The 15,626-nt window shown below is 47.0% G+C and overlaps 1 protein-coding gene across 5 annotated transcripts in view; it reads right to left on the reverse strand.

The window, feature by feature from the left end:
• Positions 1-10,722: 10,722 nt before the first annotated feature.
• The window catches only part of METTL9 (methyltransferase 9, His-X-His N1(pi)-histidine), a 51,675-nt gene continuing 46,771 nt past the window's right edge, over positions 10,723-15,626 (reverse strand). For 2 of the 5 annotated variants that reach the window (XM_060172824.1, XM_060172827.1), the window contains exon 5: positions 10,723-12,973. In XM_060172824.1, coding sequence (XP_060028807.1) covers positions 12,768-12,973 — 206 coding nt within the window. In that variant the 3' untranslated portion in view covers positions 10,723-12,767. Of the gene's footprint in view, positions 12,974-14,523; positions 14,607-15,626 lie in introns of those variants that run through there. The other 3 variants (XM_060172826.1, XM_060172823.1, XM_060172825.1) reach the window with 3 other exon arrangements.

Below are 15,626 nucleotides of genomic sequence, written 5' to 3' on the forward strand. Positions count from 1 at the left end.
TATCAATAACAGCAAGGGCAACAAAAGGGAATAAATAAATATTTTAAATGTATATTTAAAAAAAAAAAAGAATTCTCAAGTGGAGTCAGAGGTGAGGAAGAAACTCCAAATATTCTGGCCACCAAGAACAATTCACAGCCAAGTATAATCTTCCCTCAGTGACTGTCTTAACTTAGCCTTAAACTAAAGCCTGCTCTGGACCTATTCTTTTTTATTTTTCTTTTTATTTTTTTATTTATAAAAAATAAATATTGACAAAACCATAGGATAAGAGGGGTACAACTTCGCACGATTCTCACTACCAGAACTCCGGATCCCATCCCCTCCCCTGATAGCCTTCCTATTCTTTATCCCTCTGGGAGTATGGACCCAGGGTCATTGTGGGATGCAGAAGGTGGAAGATCTGGATTCTGTAATTGCTTCACTCAGCTATAGACAGGGTGGAAAGGGGAAAGCCTGGAGAGGGGACATTCAAGCAGAGATCTGTGGAAGGGAGAGGATGGATCAGGGGAACCATCAGGAAAAGGAGGATAAGAGCCACGGGGGATGAGTTTAGGCCACTGTCAGTTGCTCGACAACTTTTTTAGACAATCTTTTAATTTTTTTTTAAAGATTCATTTATGGGGCCAGGTGATGGTGCACCTGGTTAAGTGCACACATTACAGTGTGCAAGTACCCAGGTTCAAGGCCTCAGTCCCCACCTACAGGGGAGACGTTTCACAAGTGGTGGGGCAGTGCTGCAGGCGTCTCTCTTTCTGTCTCCCTCTATCTCTCCATTCCCTCTCAATTACTGTCTGTCTCTATCCAAACCAAATAAATAAATAAATAAATATTTTTAAATAGAATATTTTTTAAAGGATGCTACAGTTCTTAAAAAATAAATAAATAAATAAAGGAGTCAGGCGGTAGCACAGCGGGTTAAGCACACATGGCGCAAAGCACAAGGACCAGCACAAGGATCCCAGTTCGAGCCCCCGGCTCCCCACCTGCAGGGGAGTCACTTCACTGGCAGTGAAGCAGGTCTGCAGGTGTCTGTCTTTCTCTCCCCCTCTCTGTCTTCCCCTACTCTCTGCATTTCTCTCTGTCCTATTTAACAACAACATCAATAACAACAACAATAGTAACTATAACTATAACAACAATAAAAGACAAGGTCAACAAAAGGGAAAATAAATAAGTAAATAAATATAAAAAGTTTTTTTTTAAGTTATTGATTAACATGAGAGGGAAGCAAAGCACCACTCTGCCACACACACAGACTCAAGACCTTGTGGTTTTATTATTATTATTGTTGTTGTTGTTGTTGGATAGGACAGAGAGAAATGGAGAGAAGAGGGAAAGACAGAGAGGGGGAGAGAAAGACATCTGCAGACCTGCTTCACTGCCTGTGAAGCGACTCCCCTGCAGGTGGGGAGCTGGGGGTTCGAACCAGGATCCTGATGCAGATCCATGTGCTTTCCACCATGTGCGCTTAACCTGCTACACCACACCGCCTGGCTCCCAGGACCTTGTGTTATTAAATCTAGTGCTCTCGCCACTGCACTACCTCTTATGGGGTACGGGAGTGGGGAGGGGATTAGAACCACCAGAAGGCCATTTGCACAAGAATAAGACATGCTTTCATTTTACTTGTTATTACTCAGCTCTGGCTTATGGTGGGAATTGAACCTGGGATCTCAGAGCTTCAGGCATGAAAGTCTTTTTGCAGAACCACTAAGCTCTCTCCCATATCAAACACACAGACTGTCGTGTTGCAAATACCCTGGAGAGTGAAGGCAGTGGCTGGGGGCGCCAGACTAGCTGAGAGATGACAGCAACGGCTTCTCAGAGACCTCAGCCAGGGTGGGGCGATGTGGCTGGATGCCAGGTGGTGTGAATAACAGTGGTACCAACAGACTGGATGCGGGGAACAAAAGAAATGAAGAAGGTACAGGTGACAGCAAGCGTTTGGGCCTGGGCATCTAAGAGGATGAGAAAGGGGGAGACTCAGAGATATTGCACATGTGGGGGATCATAGATGGAGCTTGGGTGCGAACATGCTGAGCTTCAGGTGCTCCTTTAACACCCCAGCTGCTCCACAGGTGAGACAGGTGAGACAGGTGAGACAGGTGAGGCTGCGGCGCCGGGGGGTGGGGCTCAGAGGGGCTTCTCGGGCTTGTGCCAGTAAAAAAAAAAAATCTTTATAGGGAGTTGGGCGGTAGCGCAGTGGGTTAAGCTCACGTGGCGCAAAGCGCAAGGACCGGCATAAGGATCCCGGTTCGATCCCCTGGCTCCCCACCTGCAGGGGAGTCGCTTCACAGGCGGTGAAGCAGGTCTGCAGGTGTCTGTCTTTCTCTCCCCCTCTCTGTCTTCCCCTCCTCTCTCCATTTCTCTCTGTCCTATCCAACAATGACAACATCAACAACAATAATAATAACTATAACAACAATGAAAAACAACAAGGGCAACAAAAGGGAAAATGAATAGAAAAAAAATAATAATTATAACAGCAATAATAATGATAAATATTGAGGGACTGGGTGCCATCAACAAAGTCAAGTTTATAGGTAGCTGCCCAGGACTAACAAGCTTCCTAACAGTTTCTCCAACAAATGTAGAGAGAGATGGGAAGGCAGAGTGAAGAAGATGCTCTATTTCCATGAGGTCCACATGGTGATATGAGTGTTCATGCGGGTGTACCACCGCCTGGCCCCAGACCCTTTTCTTCCTCTCTCTTTTAATTCCAGATAGAATCAGAGAGGAAGGAGGAAGACAGAGGGAGTGAGGGAAGGAAAGACACCACAGCACTGCTCCACCATCCAGGACGTGTTTCCCTAGTGCTGTGCATGGTGTTTCTGTGTAGCACCGGGGGCTCGAACTCCGGTTCTTGAGCACGGTAAAGTGTGTGGTCTATCAGGTGAGCTGTCTCCCAGCCCTTGATACCATGCACAAGAACATGGGTTCGGGGGAGTCGGGTGGTAGGGCAGTGGGTTAAGCACAGGTGACGCAGAACACAAGGACTGGTCCAAGGATCCCAGTTCGAGCCCCCAGCTCCCCACCTGCAGGAGAATTGTTTCACAATCGGTGAAGCAGGTCTGCGGGTGTCTTTCTCTCCTCCTCTCCATCTTCCCCTCCTCTCTCCATTTCTTCCTGTCTTATCCAACAACAATGACAGCAATAACAACAGCAATAACTACAACAATAAAACAACAAGGGCAACAAAAAAGGGAATTCATAAATATTAACAAAGGGGGGGAATTGGGCTGTAGCGCAGCGGGTTAAGCACAGGCGGTGCAAAGCGCAAGGACTGGTGTAAGGATCCCAGTTCGAGCCCCCGGCTCCCCACCTGCAGGGGAGTCGCTTCACAGATGGTGAAGCAGGTCTGCAGGTGTCTATCTTTCTCTCCCCCTCTCTATCTTCCCCTCCTCTCTCCATTTCTCTCTGTCCTATCCAACAATGACAACATCAGTAACAACAATAAAACAACAAGGGCAACAAAAGAGAAAATAAATAAATATTTAAAAAAAAAAACGTGGGTTCAAATCCCAAGTCCCCCACATGGGGGGCAGCTTCATGCACACTGAGGCAGTGTTGCAGGCGTCTTTCTTTCTCTCTCCCCCCTCCTCTCATAAATTCTGTCCCCACGGAAAGCTGGGGACACTGGAGAGCTGTGCCTTCCAGCAGGCTGTGAGCAAGGGGACCTCAGAGCACTCTGAGGTCGCCCAGCCCAAACTCTAATCACAATGCTTGTGTTAGGTCTTTTTGGCTTTGAGGTACCTTTTGCCCTTCTTCCTGCCCTCTGGTCAGCTGCCCCGGGAGCTGGCATCACTTGATAGCTCTCCGGTTTCCCAGACAATGTGGCCACTTGTGCTTCCCACTGCCCTCTCCCCATTAACTCTGCAGAGGGCTCTCCGGTTACCGAAACAGACGCCCGGCTTTCTGCCCAGCCTAATGTCTTTGCTCCTAGGAAACCCCAGCCCATCATCGCCTGTGCAGGGTTTGCTTTCAATTAAAAGCCCCATGGGTCACTCTCTTTCAGCAGACTGGCCAAAGAGATTGAAAGGACCAAGCAAGGGAAAGATGATTGGGAGGGTTGATAGCTTTCTCCATGGAAGCTCCCCTACCCCACCCCACCCAAAGATTCCCCAGTGCACATGGGCAGAAACTAAGCAGGTGGGGACTGACTGGCCCAGACCTCAGATGAAAATGGTGAACTTTAATCACAAACCCGAGGGGGAGCATGGTTACCTCAGAAACAGCATCTGGATGAACAAACAGGAAACAGTCCCAGTGGAAACAACACAGGCAAACCCAGAGGAGTAGGTAACCCTCTAAAGGAGAGATATTCCCTGTTTAGTGAAGCTTGCAAAGGTATTGCCACAGCCTTTCCAAAATACCAGAGCATTCCATCTCAGATAAAAAATAAATAAATAAGTGATCTGGGAGATGGCACAGTGGATAAAGCATCAGACTCTCAAGCATGAGGTCCTGAGTTCGATCCCCAGCATCACATGGACCAGAGTGATGTCTGGCTCTTTCTCTCTCTTCCTATGTTCCTCATTAATAAATAAATAAATAAATAAATAAATAAATAAAATCTTAAAGTAAATAAATAAAAATAAATAAATTCACTCTGCACACCCTACCATGCCCAAGGACCCAGGTTCAAGCCCCTAGTCCCCTCCTGCAGGGGAGGGGGCTTCATGAGTGGTGGAGCAGTGCTGCAGGTATCTCTCTGTCTCTCTTCCTCCCATCTCAATTACTTTTTATCTCTTATAAAAAGAAATTCTGGTAACAGGCGGCAGTGCAGCGGGTTAAGTGCACATGGCACAAAGCACAGAGACCGGCTCAAAGATCCCGGTTTGAGCGCCCGGCTCCCCACCTGCAGGCGAGTCGCTTCACAGGTGAAGCAGGTCTGCAGGTGTCTATCTTTCTCTCCCCCTCTCTGTCTTCCCCACCTCTCTCCACTTCTCTCTGTCCTGTCCAGCAACAATGACAGCAGTAACAGTAACAACAATGTTAACAGCAACAACAATGTTAACGGCAACAACAATAAACAACAAAGGTAAGGAAAAGGGAAAAAATAGCCCCAGGAGCAGTGGATTCAAGTGCAGGCACCAAGCCCCAGTGATGATCCTGGAGGCAGAAAAAAAAAAATCTATGCATCTGACTGAGTGCTAACAGGGGCATCCTGAACAGAAATTTTCCTACTATTCAACACAAAGTTAAAATGAATATATATGTACTGAGTAAAGGGCTTTCTTTTAACAAAATATTGAATCCCTCCTTCACCTTTGCAAAAGTTTAAATAAAATCTTACTGAGGGAGGCTGGCTGGTGGCACACCTGGTTGAGTGCACAGGTTACCATGCACAAGGACCCAGGTTTGAACCTCCAGCCCCCACCTGCAGGGGGAAAGCTTCATGAATGGTGAAGCAGTGTTGGTGGGTATTTCTCTGTCTCTCTTCCTCTCTATCACCACTTTCCCTCTCGATTTCTGACTGTCTCTATCCAATAAATAAATATCATTTAAAAAAAATTTTAAATGTTTAAAAATAAAATCTCATTGAGGCAGGGAGAGAGCATAATGGTTATTAGAATAATGGTTATGCAAAGAGACTCTCATGCCTGAGGCTCCAAGGTCCTAGGTTCAATTCCCAGCACTACCATAAACCAAAACTGACCAGTGCTCTCATAATAAACAAACTAACAAACAAACAAATGGGCTGGGTGATGGCACACCTAGTTAAGAGTACATATTACCATGCTCAAGGACCAGGTTCAAACCCCCACTCCTCACCTGCAGTGGGGAGTCACTTCACAAGCGGTGAAGCAGGTCTGCAGGTGTCTATCCTTCTCTCTCTCCTTATCTCCGGAGAACCTCCCCTCTCAATTTCTCTCTATCCTCCTGAATAAAATAGAAAGAAAAACAAATGGCTGCCGAAAGCTGTGGGGTTTTGTGCAGGCAACGAGCCCCAGCGATAACCCTGGTGGCAATTAAATAAATAAAATAATAATGAACTAAATAAAATAAGTTAAGGGTGAGGAAACCATTTCTAAGAGGTTAAACGACCTGCCCAAGGTCACAGGTCTACCAAGTGGCAATGCCAGAGCTTCATGATCCCAAAGGCTCACAGCTTTGCTTGTAGCCTGTCTGCTGTCTGCAGTGGCCAACCTGAGAGAACTTGAACCAGCTCCAGCAGAGAAGTCTGAGCTGTAACTTGGACCACCCACTCGCTGGACAATGTGGGCAAACTCCTGCACCCCCCACCCCCACCCCCTGTACTGGGGTGTCCTCCCCTGTGGATGGTCTGATGCTGAGGGCTGCCTCCCACCCACAGGGCAAACACAGCTCAAGTTCACACTTACCCACAGCATAAGTGGGCGCTATCTGCTTTCTGGGCATCTTCCCAGGCCTGGCTGACAGCAGCCTCGGGGTGAGCTGACAGCCGTGGAGAGGGCTCTCATTAGGGCTAACAAAATAGCTCATTTGGATAGCGCACTGCTTTACAGTGTGCATGACCCAGGTTTGAGTCCAGCTCCCCCGCCCCTGCATTAAGAGTTTTCTGTGCTGTGATCTCTCTCTCTCTCTCTCTCTCTCTCCTTCCTCTCACTTTAAAATAAAAGGGGGGGTGGAGAAGGTAGCATAGTGCTTATGCAAAAATATTTCATGCCTGAGGCTTCCAAGTCCCAGGGTCCATCTCCCACTTCTTAAGTCAGAACTGAGCAGTGCTCACATTTTAAAAAGGGGGGAAGGAGCTTTTCCAGGGCTTTTCTCAGTCACCTGTCAAGAACTGAACCCAGCCAAGGCACATGTACACTGGGAACAACAGCTCTGTTACTACCGATGCCATTGTTTCTACTGCTGATCACACTGCCAAGTGCGCGCCATTGCCTGGGCCCTGCGCATGCGCCATTCCCGGGCTCCCCGGGACCTTGCCCGCCCCAGACCCTGCAACCCCATGCCCCCTTCACGCCACCAGGCGAGCTGTCTCCAGCCACCAATGCTGTCCTAATCACTATTATTAGTAATACTGTTGTTAGTCCCCAGGGCTTCACACTCCGGGGAGCCCTTTCAGATGGAGAGACAGAGAGAAGGAGAGACAGCACAGCACCAACCAGAGCTCCCCTCACCCCACCCCCAGTGCTGCAGTGGCAATAGGCGCCCTCCCAGGCCAGCTGTCTCCTGCCCCTCCCCGACCCCCTTACTATGAAAAGGTCCAAGCCCCCAGTCTGCAAGTTTTATCTTACACCCACCCCAGCCCACTCCCCCCCTCCACCCTACAGGCGCCCCCAAAGCCCTTCTACCTGCCCTTGGTCACACTCCTTTCTCACTCTATCACCTCGTTGCAGGTAGGCCTGTGCCTCCCACCCTAGGACCAGGCCGAGAAGCCCCTCTGACACCCCCAGCCCCGGCGCCGCAGCCTCAGCTGTCTCACCTGCCTCACCTGTGGAGCAGCTCGCAGCACTGAGCCCGGGGCGGGGCGGGGACACGGGACACGGGACACGGGACACCCAGGCGCGCCCACTGCTGGTGGGGCTGGAGCGCTGAACCCTGGCTCCCTTCAGCCTCCCCGCTGCAGACCCATCCCCAGATGGGGGTGGAGGGGGGAGGGGTGGGGCCTGCACACCCCAGTCCTGCAGAGGCAGACAAAACCCAGCCACCATGTCCCCAACAGCTAGGAGCTGAGAGTTCTAGCCACAGTCTCCATGCAGGGAGTGTATCTGGGTTCAGTGTATCTGTAGATCTGGGTTCAAATACAAGCTTGCAAGTGTGCCTGGGGACGTGGCGCAGTGGTAGAGCGCAGGACTTGCATGCCAGAGGTGCCTGGGTTCTGCCCCCCAACACTTCACAGACCTGGGTGTCCAGAAGCCAACACAAACAAGGGAAAACCACTCTGCAGACCACCCCCCACCACCATCACCTATTTAAAGGCTGGGTGGTCCTTATCGCTTTGAAAAGCTCTTATCTCTGGCAGATAAAGTCAAACAAGCTGTGGGGGGGGGTCACTTAGGCAGAATGGGGGCCCAGGAGTGTAGGAGTATGCGTTCAACCCGGACAGGTGGAGAGTTAATAATTGCTGGGCTGAGTGAGGTTCAGGTTCTCTGCCCCCTCTCAATTTCTCTGTGTCCTATCCAATAAAAAATGGGGGGAAAAAAAAAAACAGCTTCTAGAAACAGTGGATTTGTAGTGCCAGCACTGAGCCCTGGAGATAATCCTAGAGGCAAAGAAATAAAATAAAATAAAAAATAAGACAAAACAAAAAAAAACTATCCATATAGAATAGTAACATAAGGAAATGGCCTTATGTCCTCAAAGCCCCAACAGAAATACTTGTGAATGAATGCCCTTTTATTAGAATTGAAAGGAAGCGTATTGAAGTGTTAGGTTTGCACCTGCTTTTGCATAACCATCTTTCCATCTTTTGTAACGAAAATCTAACTGTGAACCCTTAGAGGGTTCCTTCAGGCCGTCACGTATAATGAAACACGTGCCAACCTGTGAAATATTTTAATAACTGAAATGCCTAACACTGGCAGACGTTACTTTGTCAATGGCAGAAGTGGACGTTCCCTTCAGAAATGGCCACAGCGGGGCTGTTCTCTAGCTCATCTGGTGGTGATTTATGGAAAACTCATGTTTAGCACCGTCAAAAATGTCAAGTCTGGGCTCTTGGCTCAATCCTGGAGAGAAGCGCCTTACCTCCAGTGCCTACAGTGGATCATGTTTTCCCTCCGTTGCCAATTTTGAATTTAGAAAGCAGCTGTCCTTTGTTTATTTATTTATTTAGCCTCCAGGGTTGTCGTTGGGGCTCAGTTCCGGCACTACGAATCCACTGGCGGCCATTTTTCCATTTTATTGGACAGGACAGAGAGAAATTGAGAGAGGGGAGAAGATAAGACACCTGAAGACTTGCTTCACCACTTGTGAAGTGTCCCCCCTGCAGGTGTCTGTCTTTCTCTCCCCGTCTTCCCCTCCTCTCTCCTTTCTCTGTCCTATCCAACAACGACATCAATAACAACACAATGATAACTACAATAAAACAACAAGGGCAACAAAAGGGAATTAATAATTTTTTTTTTAAAAATTTTAAAAATCAAATGGGCTTTAAAAAAAATAAATAAAACCATCATTTTGCCTTGCCTTCTAAACAGGACATGGGCAAACAGCATTTAGACATTCTGTTCTTAATTATTTCCATAAGAGGTACAGGTGTTTATAGCATTCTGCTCTTACCTGGTTATTTGGGGCATGAAAAAAAAATTTTCATTTTACATATAAAAGGTAATTTTTAATATTTATTTTAGATGAGGCAGAAATTATGAAAGAAGGGAAAGGAGGGGGAGACAGAGAGGCAGAAACACTTGCTTATGGAGCTTCTTCCCTGCACAAAGGGACTGGGGGCTTACACCCAGGTCCTTGCCCATAGCAACAGACACACTCCACCCAGTGTACCTTGGGTGTACTTGTTAAAAAATTTATTGCACGTGGCGCAAAGTGCAAGGACCAGAGTGAGGATCCCAGTTCCAGCCCCCAGCTCCCCACCTGCAGGGAAGTCGCTTCACAAGCAGTGAAGCAGGTCTGCAGGTGTCTATCTTTCTCTCCCCCTCTGTCTTCCCCTCCTCTCTCCATTTCTCTCTGTCCTATCCAACAATGACATCAATAACCACAACAATGTTAAACAAGGGCAACAAAAGGGAAAATAAATTTTTAAAAAATTGGAAAAAAAATTTATTAACGGGAGTTGGGCGGTAGCGCAGCGGGTTAAGCGCAGGTGGCACAAAGTGCAAAGACCAGCGTTTAAGAATTCTGGTTCAAGTCCCCAGCTCCCCACCTGCAGGATTGTCACTTCACAGGCGGTGAAGCAGGTCTGCAGGTGTCTATCTTTCTCTCCCCCTCTGTCTTCCCCTCCTCTCTCCATCTCTCTCTGTCCTTTCCAACAACGACGACAACAATAACAAGAATGGTAACTACAACAATAAAACAAGGGCAACAAAAAGGGAATACATTTTTAAAAATTATTAATATGAGAGAGCCAAAGCCTCCCTCTGGCAGGAGTGGTATCAGGGGTCAAACTTAGAATCTCATTCATGCTTGAGTCTCACACTTTAGACACTGCGTCATCACCTGGGCTGCAGGTATTCAGGCCTCTGCACAAACACAGGTCACTCTGGCCATTGGAGGCCCATGTTCAAAGTGCTATAGTTGTTTGAGTAGAATTACAGAACACTTCTCAGTGGCAGGAAGCAACTCCTGAACAAAGCTTCCTTCACTAGGAACCTATTTAAATGCTACACTCAGGTGGCTGGGGCTCCAAAGTCCCACCACTGTGAGAAAGACAAAAACAAAATAACTACCCTCAGAATTAAGTGAATACAAATCTTTCTTTCCTCAAGACTTGAAACAACTTTTATTTCCCAGCTCAGCTGCTTTTCTGTTAAAAGTCAGCTGTGTAAAAACCAAGATGGCAGATGGGAGAATAGAGACACTGCTGCTTTGCATGCGGGAGAAATGACTGAGGGTATTGTATCTGCGCTCCTTTCTCTGAAGTCGGAGGTCTAGACACTCCAGGGACTTGCCGCGGCAGGTGCAGGAGCTGGGCGTACAGGTGCGGCTAGCGTTTCCTTTCTCCCCAACCCTTGGGGTCGACCGGCTGGCTGGCTCTGACCACAAATATCAATAGTTCTTCTGAATTTCCCCGGACAATCTTAACTTGATACAACAAAGCACTTACACGAGGAATGGTGCAGACAAGAAGGCAGCTTTATTGTACTTTGCAAGGGAGAACATGATTCCATTTAGAGGAGGGTGAGGGAAGAAGCCGTGGACACTTCCTCAACAGCACTGCCATCTAGTGGCCGTGGTGACATGCCGAGGACTGTCCAGGGCAGACAGACAAAGGTGGATGGATCTGCTGGTTTGAATTTTCACCTTAAGATGGTACTTTTAGCAAGCTGGTCTCGAGAAAACTTCCAACTTCAAGAAACTTTTTTTTTTTCATGCTGAAACACAAAGGTGTCTGTGTTTTCTCAGCTTTGGGGGAGCAGGGTAAAGGTAGTGGTATTGCTTTCACAGACTCTCAAATTAGCGATTTCAAGGTTATGGAACAGGTTCAGCTAACCTTGCCTTTCTCGTTGCCCTCTTGTTTGACAGTCTAAACCAGCAGCCCCTGATTCTGACAATTTTATAAAGGAGCAAAACTCAATCAGACAAAAACTACATTAAGTGAACTCATTTCCTCTTTTCTATTTTTACTGTCTGGGGTGCTAATTATTCGCATTTCACTTATTTGAGTTCCTGGAAAAAACAAACAAACATTAGAATGCACCAGTTAACAATTTTGCATAAATCACATAAGCCAACTCTTATTATGACTACACAGTAACAATGGAAGACTCTGGTATGAGGATGTGGGCATGCTATCTTAATGAAGAAGGGATTCTTCTGAAAGCTTGAATTCTCCTTTGGATCCAGGTGCTGCAGTAAATGTGCTGGTGTGATGGCTTCTATGAGCATATAAATGAGGATAGTTAATGAAACACCTGGCTGAGAAAGAAAGGAAAGAAAGTTGTGAGGATAACATATTGTTAATAACCACAATCTCAAGTCGGTGTCTCTGTTACTACTACGATTTGAGATTCTGGGGTAAGTGCTCTCTCTCTTTGGAATATCTGCAATGGTTATTGATCTTGGTAATGAGATCCTCTATTTAGTATTACAGGGTACAAAGTTAGAGGCACTCATGGATTCTAGCATGTGTGAGCCTGGCCTGGTCTTCGTCAAACCATATTCTTGGTAAATCGTACACTCAATTCAGGGTTTCAAGAAGAACCAAGTTCTGGGAAAGAGGTATACAAGTTTAGAGTGAGGAGCTGAGTTAAAACATTGGTTGGTTGCACCGTGTCAGAGGACACAACTGAACGCTTCAATTCTGAGAACCTGAGATTGTCTAGAAAAACAAAATTATGAGGGTGTGTCTCATAAGCTGTCACCAAGTTGAGAGCCGCCACTTTGCATGTCCTCAAGCGGCCTGAGCAGTGGACTGGGGGTGGCCCCTGAAGCATGCTATGAAGTTATCCTTTTGAGTTTTTACACCGCGCCTCTGTGTTCCTCACAGTCTGCAGCAATCCCCGTGGCCCCCACCCACTCTGAGGCCTTCCTTTACCACTAACTCAAGTCTGTTTTTCACAGAGCGATACTGTCTGGGTACCCCTGAAGTCAGAACAATAAAAGATGCTGGGGGAAGCCTTGGAGTAACTCAAACATGATGCCAAAGTCATCTCCAAAAAAGTTTATTAGCATGATTAAAAACATGTTCTTGAATAATGACAAAAAGAATTTCTAACAGGAAAGAATATCAGTGGCTATACCTTATAACCAATATTTGCAAGTGAGTAGACAGCTTTATTGCCGGTCTTCTTCATATTAAAAATGATCCGTGTTTACTGGTTCGACGTGAAGTCGTGACTATTGCTCTGACTGGGAGTGAGCCCCACTGCGATTTAAGTATAAAAAATATCTTCCATAATTGGAATGTGACCTGCATTACTGAGTAAAGAGTTGATAAAAATCCTCAAAGAGCTGGGTGTTTGCTTTTTTTAAAAAACATTCCTCTTACACACTACAAAGAAATAATTAGTATTTTGGCTTTTAAAGTTCCTACATGATATTGAGAAGAGTAGGCCCCCATACATCCTCCCTTCACCCTTCACGTAACAGTGAATGCAGCCCCTCTTCCGGGGCGGACACTCTTGGGGTCCGCTCTGAACATGTGGGCCTCCACACGTCTACACTGGTTTGAGAACAAAGACGGCGTCGTCCAGAACATAGTAGTCGTTGTACATGTCGCCTTCGCACAGGTAGGGCAGTCTGGTGAAAGCTTCGATGGCAAAGCCGGCTTTTCTGAAGACTGCAGGCAGACTGTTCACTTGTTCTTCCCAGTTCTGTCCCTTGATTTCCAGAATCTCTGATGGTTTCTCCCACTTGCCACCTACTAAAACAAATGAAAGCGCTGAGTTAAATTCTTGAACAAACAAGTCACTTAAAGGGGCAGAGGGCAAGAACCATACTCTCCAAGGACTTGGTATGACTCTGACGACAGAGAGATGAAGTACAGGCCGGGAAGAGCTGGAGAACTTGCCTGCGCTGGCAGGTCAGTGAGAGTCAGAGAGGAAAGTCAACTGCAGTCCGTCTGCATCCAAAGCCCATACTGCCTGCCACCTTCTTTGACAGTTTCCTGTACTGGCCTCCCTTGGCTGGGGAGTAATGGTTAATGTCTTAGGAAAACTGGCTCATACTACTAGAATACAGAAGCAGAGAGTGAAGCAGACAGTTTGAAAGAGGGTTTTGGATAGTCAAAGAGAATGCAGTGTTTTAAGTGGAGATGTTCATCAGGCTGGAAAACCCAAACAGATGAATCAAGGAGTTTAATGTATGAACACAATATATATTACCAGTGTGTCTTTCAAGTAAATGGATCCATTTCCTAACTTTTCAGAGCAGTTTTTTAAGAGCCGAGCCCCTGGAACAGGGAGCGGTGAAGGCGGCAGGGAGAAGTCAGCTGAGAATTTCCTGGGACAGTTGGCGGGAGCCCAGGTGCTCTGGGCACCATGGTTTCCGGTACTGACGACAAGACACACACAAGGGTGCAAACACGAGGTTGCTTTTAGATGGCACGGGGATGTTAAAAGAAAATGCACACATATTAAGTGTTTTACTAAACTCAGAGTAACACTTTGGGGGGCCAGGCAGTAACATACCAGCTTAAGCGCATATGGCGTGAAGCACAAGGACCGGCGTAAGGATCCTGGTTCGAGCCCCCAGCTCCCCACCTGCAGAGGGGGGGGGGGGGTCGTTTCACAAGCTGTGAAGCAGGTCTGCAGGTGTCTATCTTGCCTGTCTTTTCCTCCTCTTTCAATTTCTCTCTGTCCTATCCAACAACAGCAGCAGCAGCAGCAACAACAATAACAACAACAATGGAAAAACTATGGCCACCAGGAGCCGTGGAGTCACAGTGCTGGCACAGAGCCCCAGCAATAACCCTGGAGGCAAAGACAAACAAACAAACCAGAAACTCGCTGACAGGGAGGTGGCAGCAACAGGTTAAGTGTTGGCCCTCGGGAGTCAGGCGGTAGCGCAGTGGGTTAAGCGCGGGTGGCGCAAAGCTCAAGGACCGGCGTAAGGATCCCGGTTCAAGCCCCCGGCTCCCCACCTGCAGGGGAGTCGCTTCACAGGCGGTGAAGCAGGTCTGCAGGTGTCTGTCTTTCTCTCCCTCTCTGTCTTCCCTTCCTCTCTCCATTTCTCTCTGTCCTATCCAACAACAACGACATCAATAACAACAATAGTAACTACAACAATAAAACAAGGACAACAAAAGGGAATAAAAGTGTTGGCCCTCTGCCAGTGATGCTTGATTCCTTCCCCCCACCAGTGATAAATATTAAAAAAAAAAAAAAAAGTAACTTTCTCCAGAGGGGTGAATGAGAGGGGAAGTAACCTGAGGGTTCTATACACTCATTCCACCAGGACCCAAAGCATTTGTCACCAGAGATCTTGTTTTTATACCATCACAGAAAAGGAAGCGAATCTGGAAAACACCAGAGGAAGCCAGGCACTGTTTCTCTTATCTGGAAAAGAAGAGGGAAGCCGTTTGCAAGTAGTAATGGCGTAGGGGTGACGTAGGAAGGAAGTAAAGGCAGGACCACTGAAAAAAATGGGGGGAAATAGATGGCTGCCAGGAGCAGTGGATTCACAGTGCAGGCAATAACCCTGGAGGCAAAAAAAAAAAAGCTATAAATAGTTATAGAATCCTGTCAGTGACCTTCAGAGAACAACTGCAGTTTCCAGTGGAGGGAAAATGGGAAAGGCATGGAATTATAACCTTCTTCCCTCACAGTTTCATAAATCAGTATTAAACCACTAAGAAAAAAAATGTCTTAAAGATTTGTAAAGAGTAACTTTCTGGAATTGGCAAAATACACTGTCAGCAGAAGCTGTCCACCTTTGCCCTTGGTGGGAGGTGACATTTACTCAGGACACGTGGAGTAGAGAACAGGTATCCCAGAGAAGAGGAGGCAAAGGAATCTGGGTGCAGTGCCTGGGACTAGTTCTGGGACTAGTTCTGGATGGTACTAATGACAGGGCCCGCCCAGTTCTGCATGACAGCAGAGTGCCCTGCAGGTCAGTGTGACAGCAGGCTCGGAGGCCCTTTCTGTGGCTGTGAACACTTCCATTCTCCAGTCCCCCAAAAACCTTTCAGCAAGTTCTCTTCTGTTTAAGCCAACCCAAGTCAGTTTCCAAACCTTACAAGGAAAAAAAAAAAATCCTGAGAAAACGTGTATGTGTGTGTGTGTGTGTGTGTGTGTGTGTGTGTGTGTGTGTGTGTGTGTGTGTGTTGGGGGGGTGACATATTTGTCTCATTAGTTACTGGCACACAATTTATTTTTCACACCATAAAGTGTGCTGTTTTTGTTTTTGCTTTTGTTTTTGTTAAACACCGCTACTCCCTTCTGCTTCCTCACAGTTAGTTACTCGCCCAGCAACTAAACTCCTTCTGGAAACTTCAAGAATGACCCGTCAAGCAATACACTCCCTTTCTCTGAGGAACACAAAAATCTCACTCAAAACATATTAACACTGAGGAGGAT

Source organism: Erinaceus europaeus, chromosome 15 (assembly GCF_950295315.1).
Source record: "Erinaceus europaeus chromosome 15, mEriEur2.1, whole genome shotgun sequence".
Lineage (NCBI taxonomy): Eukaryota > Metazoa > Chordata > Mammalia > Eulipotyphla > Erinaceidae > Erinaceus > Erinaceus europaeus.